This window comes from Enhydra lutris, unplaced genomic scaffold (assembly GCF_002288905.1).
Source record: "Enhydra lutris kenyoni isolate GAN:26980312 unplaced genomic scaffold, ASM228890v2 scaffoldscaffold110, whole genome shotgun sequence".
NCBI lineage: Eukaryota > Metazoa > Chordata > Mammalia > Carnivora > Mustelidae > Enhydra > Enhydra lutris.
Window position 1 is genome coordinate 606,292 of NW_019154194.1, and position 14,201 is coordinate 620,492.

Here is a 14,201-nt window from a genome sequence, read left to right on the forward strand (position 1 = left end):
GAGGAATCACAGGTACCACCCAGGGCAATGTTCTTTCTGTTGTCTGCACAGCGGAGTTACCCAAACCCAACATCACAAGCAACAACTCCGACCCTGTGGAGAATGTGGATTCTGTGCTATTAACCTGTGAACCTCAGACTCAGAACACGAGCTACCTGTGGTCAGTAAGCAGTAAGAGCCGCCTGGCCAGCACCAGGCTGGAGCTGTCCCTGGACAACAGGACTCTCACTATACATGGTGTCACAAGGGATGACACAGGACCCTATGTGTGTGCAACTCGGAACCCAGTGAGTGACGGTCGTAGTGACCCATTCACCCTGAATGTTCTCTGTGAGTAGCTTCCGTTCCTCCCAAACCTGGGCTGCCAACCCAAATCCACACAGCCAGGGGCCAGGCCACATCCATCCTTTTGGGGTCCGAGTCCATGACTCTCAGCTGGACCCCCAAGCTGGCCACAGCAGCTTGTCCCAGGGAAACCTGGGCAGGCCTGGCCAAGACTAGGAGGGGACAGGCTGCTCCTCCCTGAGAGGGTCACCAGCCTGTGAGGGGAAACAGGTGAATGTCTCAGACCCAGGCTGAACACAGGGGGTTTCTGGTTGGGACTTTATAAAATGAGGTTGGGACCCAGCTCAGAGGGACACTGTGGCCCTTGTACAGACCAGGAGCTTCCCTTTCCCTTGGATTGCATCAACTGTGGCTTTATTCTGTTTGCTCCAGATGGCCCGGATGCCCCCACCATTTCCCCCTCAGACTCCTATTACCATCCAGGGGCCAACCTCAGTCTCTCCTGCCACGCAGCCTCTAACCCACCTGCACAGTATTCTTGGCTTATCAATGGGAGGCCCCAGCCATACACACAGGAGCTCTTTATCCCCAACATCACTGCGAATGATAGTGGATCCTATACCTGCCTTGCCTCTAACTCTGGCACTCGCCTCAATAAGACCACAGTCAAGACTGTCACAGTCTCTGGTAAGTGGGTCCCTGGAGCATCTGCATGGATCGCTGTGGTGAAGGTCTGTATAGCTTCCAGAAAATAGCCTAGAAGTTATTTCCCATTTGCTTATGTTACAAGCAAATACCGAGTCTGTCCCTGAACTCTCCCTTTACATGTCTGCAGATGCTTCCTCCCCTTGCTCTCTGATTTCTCAAGGCAGACCTTGGGTCCGGCCTGGAATGTGGGGAGGGGCATCTCAGTTCCAGAAAGCCCCATGCACAAAATGGGGCTTCGCAAATGGAGAAGAAGAATGATCCTCTAGTCAAGTTGTTTTTTGTTGTTGAATTGCAGAAGTCCTTTCTGTAATCCGGATATTAACCTCTTACAGATATGGTTTGCAAATGTTTCCTTCTAATCCATGGGTTGCCCTCACATTTTCTTTGTTAGTGACCTTTATTTGACACACGATGTGACATAGTTTCCGGTGTACAACATAATGATTGGACAACTCTGTATGTTATATTCATTCAATACAATGTAGCTCCCATCTGTCCCCATGCAACCTGATCAAAATACCATTGACTATATTTCCTATGCTGTACGTTTCATCCCTATATCCTATTCATTCCATAACTAGTACTACCACTCTCCAGATTCTGTCTTTTGATGCACTGAAGTTTTCCATTTTGATGTAATCCAATTCATCTGCTTTTTCCTTTTATTGTCTTTGCTTTGGGTATCATATCTAAAAAATCATTGGGAAATTCAGCTTCAGTAAGTTTTTGCATTACGTTTGTTTTTAGAGTTTTACTATTTGACTCTTAAATGTTTATTTTTTTTAAGATTTTATTTATTTATTTGACAGAGAGACAGCGAGAGAGGGAACAGAACAGGGGGAATGGGACAGGGAGAAACAGGCTTCCCGCCAAGCAGGATCCCAGGACTCTGGGATCATGGCCTGAGCCAAAGGCAGACACTTAATGACTGAGCCACCCAGGTGCCCTGACTCTTATGTTTGGATGTTTGACATGTTTACGTTAATATTTGTACATAATGTAAGATCTGGTCCAACTTCATTCATTTGCATGGATATCCAGCATTCCCAACAGTTGAATAGATATTTTTCTCCATTGAATGATCATGATAACCTTCTTGAAAATCATTCAACCACATATGCTAGGGTTTGTTTGGGGTGCCTATTCCATTTCATTGGTCTCTATGTCTATCTTTATACCAGATCCCCATTGTTATCAGTTACTGTACCTTTTCAGTCAAGAAGTAGGAGTCCTCCAACTTTGTTCTTTTTTAAAATAAGTTTGGGTGTTTGAGGCCCCTGAATTTCTGCATGAATTTTTGGAAATTCCTATTTCTGCAAAGTATTTCCTTAAGTATTTGGTAGGGAGGTAACCTGGCTGGCTCAGCTGGTGGAGCATGCGACTCCTGATCTTGGGATTGTAGGTTTGAGTGCCACATTGGGTGTAGCGATCACTTAAAAATGAAATCTTAAAAAAAGGAGCTTGGTAGGAATTACATTGAATCTGTGGATCTCTTTGGGTAACATTGTCATCTTAACAAGATTAACTTTCATCATCCACGAACATGGGATGTCTTTCCATTTATTTGTGTCCTCTGTAATTTCTTTCAGTAATGTTTTATAGATTTCCATATACAGTCTATTGACTAAGTTAATTTCTAAGTATTTGATTCTTTTTTTCCTAAGTATTTTATTCCTTTTAGTGTTATTGCAAATAGAATGGTTTTCCTAATTTCTTTTTTGGGTTTTTCATCGTTAGTTAGCAACACAGTAATTTTTGTATGTTGATTTTTTATCCCACAAATTTGTTGTAATTGTTTATTAGTTCAACAGTGTTTTTGTGGAATCTTTATGGGTGTGTATATAAAACTTAATGTCATCTGCAAACAGACATAGTTGTACTTAGTTTTTTCCCAATTTGATTGCACTGTGGTTTTTTTCCCTCCTAATTATTTTTTTAAAGATTTTATTTATTTATTTGACAGAGATGACAAGTAGGGAGAGAGGTAGGCAGGGAGAGAGGAGGAAGCAGGCTCCCCACTGAGCAGAGAGCCTGGTGTGGGGCTCGATCCCAGGACCCTGGGATCATGACCTGAGCCAAAGGCAGAGGCTTTAACCCACTGGGCCACCCAGGTGCCCCTCCTAATTATTTTTGCCTGGACTTCTGTACTGTGTCAAATACAGGCAGTGAAAGTGTCATGTTTATCTCCTACCTGATCTTAGAGTAAAGGCTTCCATGTTTCATCATGGAGGATGATACTGGCTGTGTGTGTTTCATATAAGGCCTTTTTTATGAGGCAGTAGTTTCCTTATATTGTAAGGGTGCCAATATGCTGTATACAGTAACCACTCTGCAGAAGTGTTTCACCATGAGAGTCAAGCCACAGATCTGTAAGTAAAAGTCTTCTTCAGAGTGAAAAATCTTATAGATTGAAAACTCTTTGATTCCTAAGTAAATGAAGATGGGGCAGGAGGTTCTCATTTCCTAGTAAATTATAACAGTGTAAATGCCTTCCCTACCTTACATGAAGCTGCTTTGGACACAGAGATAGAAGGACTGTGAATCTTCTTCCTCCAATATATATGGAAAGGAATATAAGGAGTGAGGCCCTATCTATTGTACTGTGTCACAAAAGTTCAAGAAAATCACACAGAAGTCCATGGGAAAAAATTCCTCATGATGATGAGATTGCTGGCCACATGGGCTAAGAGGTTCCTTGTTGATGATACTACAGTGATGTCTAGGCAGAGCAGACACATGACGGAGGGTTAGAGGGGAAGGTATAGCCCTCTCCTTACAGATTGTCTGTGAACAAAAACACTCATCCTTCTGCACAGCAGGGCCATACGCTGGGGCACCTTCACAGAGCTCATGGGGGCCCTCAGAGTGGCAGAGATCTCAAAGGAAGGAGCATAACCCGGGCCCCAGGCCCATTCTCATTCAGTCACTTCCTGTGTTTCCCTACAGAGGCAGTGTCCAAGCCCTCTCTCCATGCCAGCAAAACCACAGTCACAGAAGACAAGGACTCTGTGGTCCTGACCTGCTCCACAACTAACACTGGGATCTCCATTCACTGGTTCTTCAATGGCCAGAGTCTAAAGCTCACAGAGAGGATGACACTGTCCCAGGACAACAGCACCCTCACCATATGCCCTGTCAAGAAGGAGGATGCCGGGAAATACCAGTGTGAGGTCTCCAACCCGGTCATTTCCAGGAAAAGTGACCCTGTGTGGCTGGATGTGAGCTGTGAGTGACCCTCGAACTCTCCCCTTCCTCCATGTATATTTCATGGCAGGCAGTGTGAAATGAGTGGAGGCCTGCAGGAAGTGGGGAGCCTCCTTCGGAGCCTCTAGGGCAATATGGATAAAATTCCCCCAAATTAGATGAATCTTGTTAGCATCTTGGTTCTGATTTGTACCAGTTGTTGAAACTCGGGCAAAATATTCAACCTCCTTAACCTCATTTTCCTCTTCTCTAAAACTGGAAAGAACAGCTGGATTTCAGGGAAGTTGTGAGAGTAGTTAGTATGAGTTCATGAGATGAAATCCTGAGACAGAGTCACACTCGGATTTGGGGCTCAGTCAAATTTAGCAACTATTGTCCTTTGGTTATTAACATTTTTGTTGCCAGCTGTAATGTTTTGAGGAATTGGGATTGAGTGTTGTCTGATCACATTCCAGCTCTCTGACCTTCACTGATTTACTGAGCCCTGTACACACTGAGTTGCTCATTGTGCACAGTGGGTGTGACACCTGGCCCCTCATGGGCAGGGAAGCAGCAGATGAGTCAACATAAATATTTCCCACGTGCCTGGCACAGAGAAGACCTCAAAAGCAGTCAGTTGGTGTTATTATCTTTAATCAGTGTTGAGTGAACAGGTAAGGGCCTCCTTCTAAGACCATCAGTGAGGATGGAACAGAAGACACGGGGAAGAGGCATAATGTGAAAGGAAAATAAACAGGATGCCAGCCTTGGCCCTTGGGGGTGGGAGGAAAATGTGAAAATTGAAGCAAGTCCAGAGTTTCACTGTGAGGAACAGAAATGATGCCACAGCCAAGGGGATGGGGACACTGTGGTGACAACACACATGCCACCCAGACCTCAATGGCCTTTTCTTCCTCCCGAAGCATGCCCTTCCCACACGGCCACTCCTGGTTTCCCCATATTTGACTTTGGACTCATACCCCTCCCTTTTTCTTTTTATTTCAGATGGAAGAAGCACCACAGGCCTCCCTGTGGGGTCCATCATTGTCATTGCGATCGGGGTCCTGGTCGGACTGGCACTCTAGTTCCCTCCTGGAGTGTCTCCTGCTCCACACAGTTTTCTCAGAGTTCCACAGAATTTTCAAGACAGATCATCTCAAAATCATACAAATTCGTCCATAGAATAGAGAGGGAATATTGCTCCAACTCATTCCGAGGTTAGTAGAACCTTTAAATTGAAATAGGAACAATAAAAGTACAAAAAGATGAAAGTATCATACTCATGAACAGAGAAGCAAAAATACTAAACAAGGTATTCTCAAACCAAATCCAACAGTATATAGAATAAGACAGTACACCGTGACTAAATTCCAATCGTCCCAGCAAAGCAATGGTGATTCAACATTAGAAATTTATAAATGGGGGGCACCTGGGGTGACTCAGTGGGTTAGGCAGCTGGCCCTTGATTGTGGCTCAGGTCATGATCTCAGGGTCCTGGGACTGATCCCCATGTGGGCCCTGTGCTCTGCAGAGAGTCTGCTTGAGGATTTCTCTCCCTCTCCCACTGCCCCTCGCCTCTCTCAAATAAATAAATAAATAAATAAATAAATCTTTAACAAAAAGACATTTATAAATGGAAGAGAGCAACAACTTCACTTGATCTTAGCCAAAAGGCCGAGAAGCGATGAGAGCAACAACTTCTAGGGTGCCAGCAATGTTCTATTTCCTGATCTAGCTGCTAGATACATAGGTGTGTTCAATTTTTGAAGATTCAGTAAGCAAAACTGTTCATACTGTAACAGTCCTCTTACCCCCTCAGTTTTTTCCATGATACAGACTCTGCGGAAACCACCAGAGCAGACCTGTTTTCTTATAGAACACCCACATTCTGACTTTGTTTCCTTATGGTGTCATTTCAGTTACTTCTCCAAGCCCTGTATTTCCTACAAATTGGAAAATGAATCTCAAAGCTTAAATAGATTTCAGGTTATATTTCTTGAGGGAAGAATCCTTCCTGCATTTTATATGCATCATATCAAGAGGAACATTCTAGTTAGTTGGGACACCTGGGTGGCTCAGTCGGTTGGCAGCCTGCTTACTGGTTTCTGTTAGGTCTTGATCTCAGGGTCAAGGGATTGAGCCCCTCGAAGGGCACCGTGCTTAAGGGGGAATCTGCTGGAGATCCTCTCCCTGTGCCCCTCCCCTCTTCCCTTGCTCTCAAAAAAATAAATCTTTAAAATTTAAAAAATAAGGGCACCCGGGTGGCTCAGTGGGTTAAGCCTCCGCCTTCACCTCAGGTCATGATCCCAGAGTCCTGGGATCCAGCCTCCTCTCCAGCTCTGCAGGGAGTCTGCTTCTCCCTCTGCCTCTCCCCCTGCTCCTCCTCCCTCTCCCTTTCTCTCTCAAATCAACCTTAAAATCCTTAAAAATAGAATAAATTCCAGTTAGTTGACATACAGTGTACTGTTAGTTTTAGGTGTACATTATACCGATTGAACATTCCAGACAACACCTGGTGCCTTCCCTAATCCTCATCTCCTCTTTGACTCATTTCCCACCCACCTCCCCTCTGGAAACCATTAGCTTGTTCTCGGTATTTAAGAGTCTGTCTCTTGGTTTGCCTCTCTCTTTCTCTCTCCTTTTCCCCTATTATAACTTGCTTTGTTTCTTAAATTCCACATGACTGAAATCATATGGTATTTCTCTGATGTATTTCTGACTGATGTATTTCCAGTAGCATAATACACGGCAGCTCCACCCACATTGTTGCAAATGAAAAGATTTCATTCTTTTTTTGGCTGAGAAGTATTCCATTGCATATATGCACCACACCCTCTTTATCCATTCATCAACTGATGGACATTTGGGCTGTTTCCATAGCGTGGCTATTGTAAGTAATGCTGCTATAAGCATCGGGCATGGGTATCCTTTCGAATTAGTATTTCTGTTTCCTTTGGGTAAACACCTAGGAGAGCACTTGCTGAATCACTGGGTAATTCTATTTTTAAATTTTGAGGAAGCTTTCGACTGTGTCCCAGACGGGCTGCACCAGTTTACATTCTCACCAACATGCAGGAGTGCTCCCCTTCCTAATCAGTGGGCATCTTTTGTGCAAAGACAGATGTGTATACAGAAATTACAAGATTAGAAAGCCATCTACCGTGCTGCTCCCCAACAGAATGAAAGCTGTTTATGGCAAGCCCACAGCCAACATCATATTCAGTGAGGAAAGGCTGAAAGCTTCTCTATTAGAATCAGAAACAGGACAAGGGTGCCCATCCTCACAACTTCTATTTAGCAGAATTCTGAGACTCTTAGCCAAAGAAATTAGACAAGAAAAAGAAATAAAAGGCATTCATGCCAGAAAAAATGAAGTAAAATTCTCTTTGTGTGTAGACAACATGATCTTATATGGAGAAAACTCCAAAAGCTCCATGAAAAAACATTCCGAACTAATATACAAATTAAAGAAAGCTGCAAGATGCAAAATCAATCTACAGAAATCAGGGCATTTCTATACACCAACAAAGAGCCTGTGGGGAACTGCCAAGAAATATAAAAAATATTCCCATTTCCAATGGTGTCAGAAACGATTAAATGCTTTGCTCTGCCCTGGCCGTGAGGGGTGGAACCAAGCCCCTGGGGAGGCAAGGAATAGACCAGTCTGTAGTGCCAGAGGGAGGGAGCTCTGATCTGTGGGCCCCAGAGACACCACCAGGGAGGCATCCCTCAACCCCCACAGATTATGGGTCAGGGAATAAGCAGAATACACACAACTAGAGGAGAAGCAAAGACAAAGAAACCAGGGCTTCAGTGTCTACTCGTGGGAAGCAAGACAAGGGTCCCCATTTGCCACCACCAAGAAAGCAGAGTAGGTTGTTTTGGATCACTGCCCAAAGATGCACTTGCTGGTATCTTGGCATTTGGCTTTGGAAAGGCTTCATACGTAGGAGAATGGCAGAGGAAATTCCATTCCTTGGACGATCTGCTCTTTTTGGGTCCAGGGAATCGCAGCAACTGCTGCTTATGTGTCAACAAGGCAAAATAAAGGATGCATTACATGAAAGGGACATTCACAGCCTTCACCTTCCTACACTCTGCATCTGTGGCTTTTGAAGTTTCTTACATCTCTGAATTTATACACATTTAAAATTTTGTGTGTACTTTAAAATAATATACTTAGAGTGGAGAGAAACACTGTGATAACCTCACTCTATGGGGATGGTTTCTGCGGGAGAGTCTCAATGCAATTAACAGTAGATGTTTTCCTGCTGTTTAAGAACCTACTGAGAGCTCTCCATGTGGAAAAGAAGTTATGTTGCAAGTAAGTTGTTTATAACTAAGTAAAAGAATTCAGTCTTTTCTTTAAAAAAATTTAAAAAAGAAAGGTAAGATAATTTGGACTAAATATCACCAAAGAGGGGAAAGATCTTTAGACTGGAGACCATGAGACATTGATGGAAGAAATTGAGCGCAGGTGAATAAATGAAATGATAGCACCTGTCCATGGGTTGGAAGAATTAATACTGTTAAAATAGCCATACTGCTCCTCATGATCTCCAAATGCAATGCAAACCCCATCAAAATTCCAACAGCATTTTTCAGAGAAAGAGGAAAAGCAATTCTAAAATTTGGATGGTTCCATAAAATATGTCAAATAGCCAAAGAAATCTTGGGCAGGAAGAACGAAGCTGGAGGCATCACCCTTCTGATTGCAAATTATATGACAAAACGGCAGTCATGAAAGCAATATGGCATTGTGACGTACTCCACCAGGTTTAAGGGTTCACTTGCTCCAATCATCTGTACCCCTTGCTTGCTGACCTAAGTCCCATGATCTGTAGCAAAACTAAGCTGCTTTCCTTGGGATTTGCAGACCACTGGCCTTAAGGAGTGATGGACCAAGCTTTCCCAGGAGATAAGACCTGCCAATATTGGAAAACAGCTGCCCTGGGTGCCGGCAAGTCTTTTGAGTGTCATGTCCACATACTACCAGCTGCCTGCGCACCTGCTTCTCCTGCATGCAACCGCCCTCCTTTTTCTCATGTTTTCCCCTTTAAACCACCCTCCAATCCCAAGCCCCCTGGATGGGGAGCATGATCTTTGAAACATTAGTCCTCCATCTTCCCAGGATGCTGGCTTCCTGTATAAAGCAACCTTCCTCATCTACCATCACTTGTCCCTCATGTGTTGATTTTCGAGATGTGAGCAGCCAAATGTGAGTTTGCAGCCAGTCTCAGGTACCACCAGTATGGCCAGAAAGACAGAACAATGGAACAAAACACAGAGCCCTCAACAAATTCCTGTGTATACGGTCATCAGACCTTTGACAAGGGTGTCAAGAATACACAGTGTGAAAGGATAGTCTCTTCAGCAAATGATGTTGGGAAAAGTGGGTATCCACGTGGCTGAAGAACGAAATTACATATTTAATTTACACATACACAAAAATCCACTCACAATGAGTGAACGACTTAAATATAAGACCCCAAACCGTAAAAGTCATGAAAGAAGACATGGGGAAACCCTTGATGACATTGGTCTTGGCCATGACTTCATGCATATGATACCAAAAGCACAGGCAACAGAAAGGAAAATCAACAGGTGGGACCATATTAAATGAAGAAGTGTCTACTCATCAAAGGAAACCATCAACAAAATGCAAAGGCCACCTACCAACTGGGAGAGAATATTTTCAAACCATGTTATCACATAAGGGGTTAATATCCAACATATGTAAGGATCTCCTACAACCAGATAGTAAAAAGCGACAAACAAATAACCTTTCTCCAATGGCAACAGATATATGAAAAAAGGGAAATGCAAATCTAAAACACATTATTATGACACACATGTTGCACATGTTGCAATGGCTATTATTGAGGGGGAAAAAAGTGTTGGTGAGGATGTTGAGAAATTGGAACCCTTGTACCCCAATGATGAGAATGCGAACGGCCGCGGCCATTCTGAGAACAGTATGGAGGGTCGTCAAAAAATTAAACACACAGCTACACTAAGACCCAGCTTATTTGTCCAGAAGAACTGAAATCAAGATCTCGAGGAGATAGGCACGCCTGTGTTCACTGCAACACTGTTCACAGCAGCCGAGGTATGGAAACAACCCAAATGTCCATCGACAGACGAGTGGTTGAGGAAAGTGCAGCACACGCGTACAGTGGAACACTATTTAGAGGATAGATCTCCTATGAACGGTTAATAAAGTAAAAGAATGATAAAAGAAAATGAAAAATGTTTTCGCAGTTGAAAGCAAACTGAACACCACACCGAGATACCACTTCACAATCAGCGGACTGGCTAAAATGGTAATAGGACTTTCCAAACTAAGTGTGGAGGATGGGGGGCAACTGGAACTCTCCCACATTGCTAGGAGAAAATATACTTGCAGCTACTTTGGAAAACTGTAGCGTGTTCTTCCAGGCATTAAAGGTGTGCCTCCTCAGCGATCCCGTCACTGCACTCGTGGGTGGGACTCTACCCCAGAGAAATGAAAGCTCCAGCTGCTTCAAAGACTTGTGCACAAAAGTTGCTGGTGGGTGTGCTTGTAATAGCCCAGAGTTGGAAACCATAAATGAGGGAATAAATTAAAAAACACCTTTCTGAATCCTTCCAATGTAAGGATAAAAAAGAAAAGGGATACAAAAGGGATAAACTAAAGGATAGAAAAAAAAATGAGGATACTTACAATAAAATGCAGCTGTGGGTTATTTTAAAAACCACGAAGAGTAAAAAAGTTGGCCCCGGCCCAAATCATAGTGTACGGTTCAAATTTTCACAAAATTCTAAAAAATGCACACTAATCGATAACAGCAAAAGCAAACGTAAGGGGGGCGCCTGGGTGGCTCAGTGGGTTAAGCCTCTGCCTTCGGCTCAGGTCATGGTCTCAGGGTCCTGGGATCAAGCCCCGCATCGGGCTCTCTGCTCAGCAGGGAGCCTGCTTCCCTTCCTCTCTCTCTCTGCCTGCCTCTCTGCTTACTTGTGATCTCTGTCTGTCAAACAAATAAATAAAATCTTAAAAAAAAAAAAAGCAAATGTAAGGTTACATGGGAACATGGGGAAGGAGCGTCAGAGGGGGCGGAATGAAGAATAAAGAGGACATGAGGAGGTTTTTGAGAGGAAGGGAGATACTCAGAATCTTCATGTAGGAAAGACTTCTCTGCGTGCCTGTAGAAAAATGTATTCAATTCTACACCTTCAATATGTTGAACTTCCTATATGTCAACTATAATTCAATAAAGTGTTTAAAAGTTCTATATCCATATATAAAATGTTACTTAATGTATAAATACATAAATTAATTGGATAGCAGGACTTTTTCTTCTGCATTTCTGGCACAGGCCATCAGAGGGCGGTAGAGCTACACCACAGCCTGGAGCCTTCCTCAGCAGCCCCACAGCCCATCAGGGTCTGACCCTCCCCAGCCTCACTCACTCACAGTCCTCTTGTCTCCCCAGGTTCCCTGCACCGGACCCCGTCGGCCCCTCTGGCCAGCCAGGCAACTGCCCGCTGACACTGGTCCCTCTGTGGACAGCTTGTCCCTCCACGCCCTCTGTCTTTCAAGGGGCAAAGGTCCTCTCATGTTTCCAGTCTCAGCCAAAAGGTCACTTTCTCAGGAGTGCTCCATGGGACCCCCATCAGCTAAGACCCCCTGACATGCTCCAGACGCACCAGATACTTTCCCTTCCTGGCCCTCCTCTTGATTATAATTGACCCCTCAGTGCCATGACTTTCTAGTGCTGCTGGCCCTGATACAGGGTAAACCCCACAAGTCCAGGGCCCATATCTGTCCTGTTCTCTGTGGAGTTCCCAGGATCCAGCCCAGAGCCTGACACGTCACAGATGCCCAGTAAATACTCGTTGAGGGCATGAGGGAAAGCAAACAATGTCCCCCCATGTGAACCTGGGGTCAGAGCCTCTTCCCTACAGACTGAGGCCACTGGCATCAGCATGGGAGGAGGCCAGCACGTGCCCAAAGCTGCCCCTGTAAGCTGTCGAGCCTTTACCCCTCCTAGATTCAGGAGGGAGGACAGGGGCCGACTACAGTTAGAGGTCGGACCCCCATTCATTCCCACAACACAGACACCCCCTCCCATCTGGATCTTGTGAATAACTTCTCCCTTGGAAGGCCTGGCTGGGCAGCCCGTGTCCTTCCTCTTCTCTGAGAGATCTGACCTCGCACAAATTCTGGATCACAAACCCTAGGTTTGGTTACTACTAGGGGAGTTCAGAGCCCCACCCTGACCTCCAAAGACATCAGAAGCCGACTCCTCATCTGGAGGGCCCCTGGTCAATGGGGACACCTGCTATGTCTCCCTGAAGATGTCTCAGTAGCCCAAGGTGTCCTGGGGAATGAGGGGGAACTTCCCAGGCAGATGAGACAGGAGAACCCAGCATCTGCTTGTGTTTCCCCTGGGACTGAGTCTCTGGGTAGGGCTGCCCCCAGCTCCTGGTTCCCGTGGGGAGACCTAGAACAGAGGAGACAGATGGACAAGGATGGCTCCCCTCCCTGTTATGATGGGGAGATAGGACACTGTGGGGTCCAGCCCCTCAGGCCAGTGCCTTTTCCCCAAAGGCTCAAGAGACCCGTAGGACGTCAATCTTGAAATCTCGAGGAAAGAAAGCTCATGCTGAGGGGGGCAAATCCCTCTGGGTGGACAATCCTCCTCACACAAGACCAGGAATCTTCTAGACTGTGCTTGTCTTCTCCCTGGGCTCATGATGCCCTGGGATGGAGTCAGGCAGTCTAGGATCCACAGGGACCAGGACCCAGTCCCTCACCTCTGCCCAGGGCTCAGGGATCCTCACCCTTTGGAGCCTGGTCACCATCCCGGATGCTGCCCCCAGACTCGCCTCCAGGGGGCGACATGGGGACATGCAGGCAACACACAGGACCTTAAACCCTGAAGCTGGTTTTGGCGGAGGAGGGGGAGGAGGAGCCTGGTTTCCATCCCTTTCTCCCACAGACCCTTCTGGGTCCCTCCCACATGCCTGTTCTGTCCTGCCCACTCCTTCTAGGCCCTAGAATCGCCCTGATCTGTCAGGGGTCCCTGTGCAGCTCCCCATGCCCTGCCTGGCACCACCCATGGGGGAAGCAGGGTGACCACAGGAAGGTCCCCCAGACAGAGGACACAGACTGCCCAGGATGCTCAGGAGCACACGCACTGTCTCTGGGCCACAGTTCAGCCAATGGATTGAAGAGGGAGGGTCTCCTCAAAACATTTCCAGGAGCGCAGCTGCCTGACCTCCCACCATCTCTTCTCTTCCCAGGACACACTGGAAACCCCTTTCGCACCTGGGAATGGAGCTCCTGAGACACCTGGTCCTGGGTCTGTGTCCCTGGAAGCAGAAACTGGGCTGGGAACACCCAAGGATGGACCATGGGTCCCACCTGTCATCATCCAGCGTGCCCCTTTCTCACTCCCAGAGTCATCTCTGGGACCTTGCTGCCAGGAGTCGGTCCAACCTCCCCAAGCCTGTGAGAGCACTGGGGAGACTGGTGCCCAGCTGGCCTTCTCTGTTACAAACAGAAATCACCCCCGGGATCTGGGGACCCTGGGGCTCTGCCTGTGGTGCCCACAGACTCAAGGCCAGGACACAGCAGGGGAGTGGGGAGAAGGGCCATCCTCTAAGGGAACCAGGTCCCCTCAGTCTTGCTATTCAGAGTGAGCTCCCCGGGCCAGGACAGTCAGCATCACCTGGGAGCTTAGTAGAGGCAGACTCTGGGGTCCACTCCACACCTGCTGAGTCAGACTCTGCATTTTCACAGTATCTGCAGACACTCCGTGGGCACAGGAGGGGCAGAGGTGGCCCCACCCCCACATCATGGGGTCTCAGCCTGGCTGGGCATCTGCTGAAGCAGCATTTCTAGGTGTCCCCTGGGCATTTAGTCTTGATACAGTTCCACAGGTGATTCCAGCGCACAGTGGGGGTGACATCCCGGTGACAGGAGTTCCTGAGGCAGCCCCCAGGCTCCTGCTCCAAAGGGGAAAGCCACAAGGGGAGGAGAG

General features: G+C 46.4%; 1 protein-coding gene across 1 annotated transcript in view; it reads left to right on the plus strand.

The window, feature by feature from the left end:
• Positions 1-9,132, plus strand: part of LOC111139504 (carcinoembryonic antigen-related cell adhesion molecule 1-like) — a 25,414-nt gene extending 16,282 nt beyond the window's left edge. The window contains exons 2-6 of the mRNA XM_022491784.1: positions 52-330; positions 718-972; positions 3,940-4,218; positions 5,182-5,393; positions 9,053-9,132. Coding sequence (XP_022347492.1) covers positions 52-330; positions 718-972; positions 3,940-4,218; positions 5,182-5,261 — 893 coding nt within the window. The 3' untranslated portion in view covers positions 5,262-5,393; positions 9,053-9,132. The remainder of the gene's footprint in view (positions 1-51; positions 331-717; positions 973-3,939; positions 4,219-5,181; positions 5,394-9,052) is intronic.
• The last annotated feature ends 5,069 nt before the right edge of the window (positions 9,133-14,201 follow it).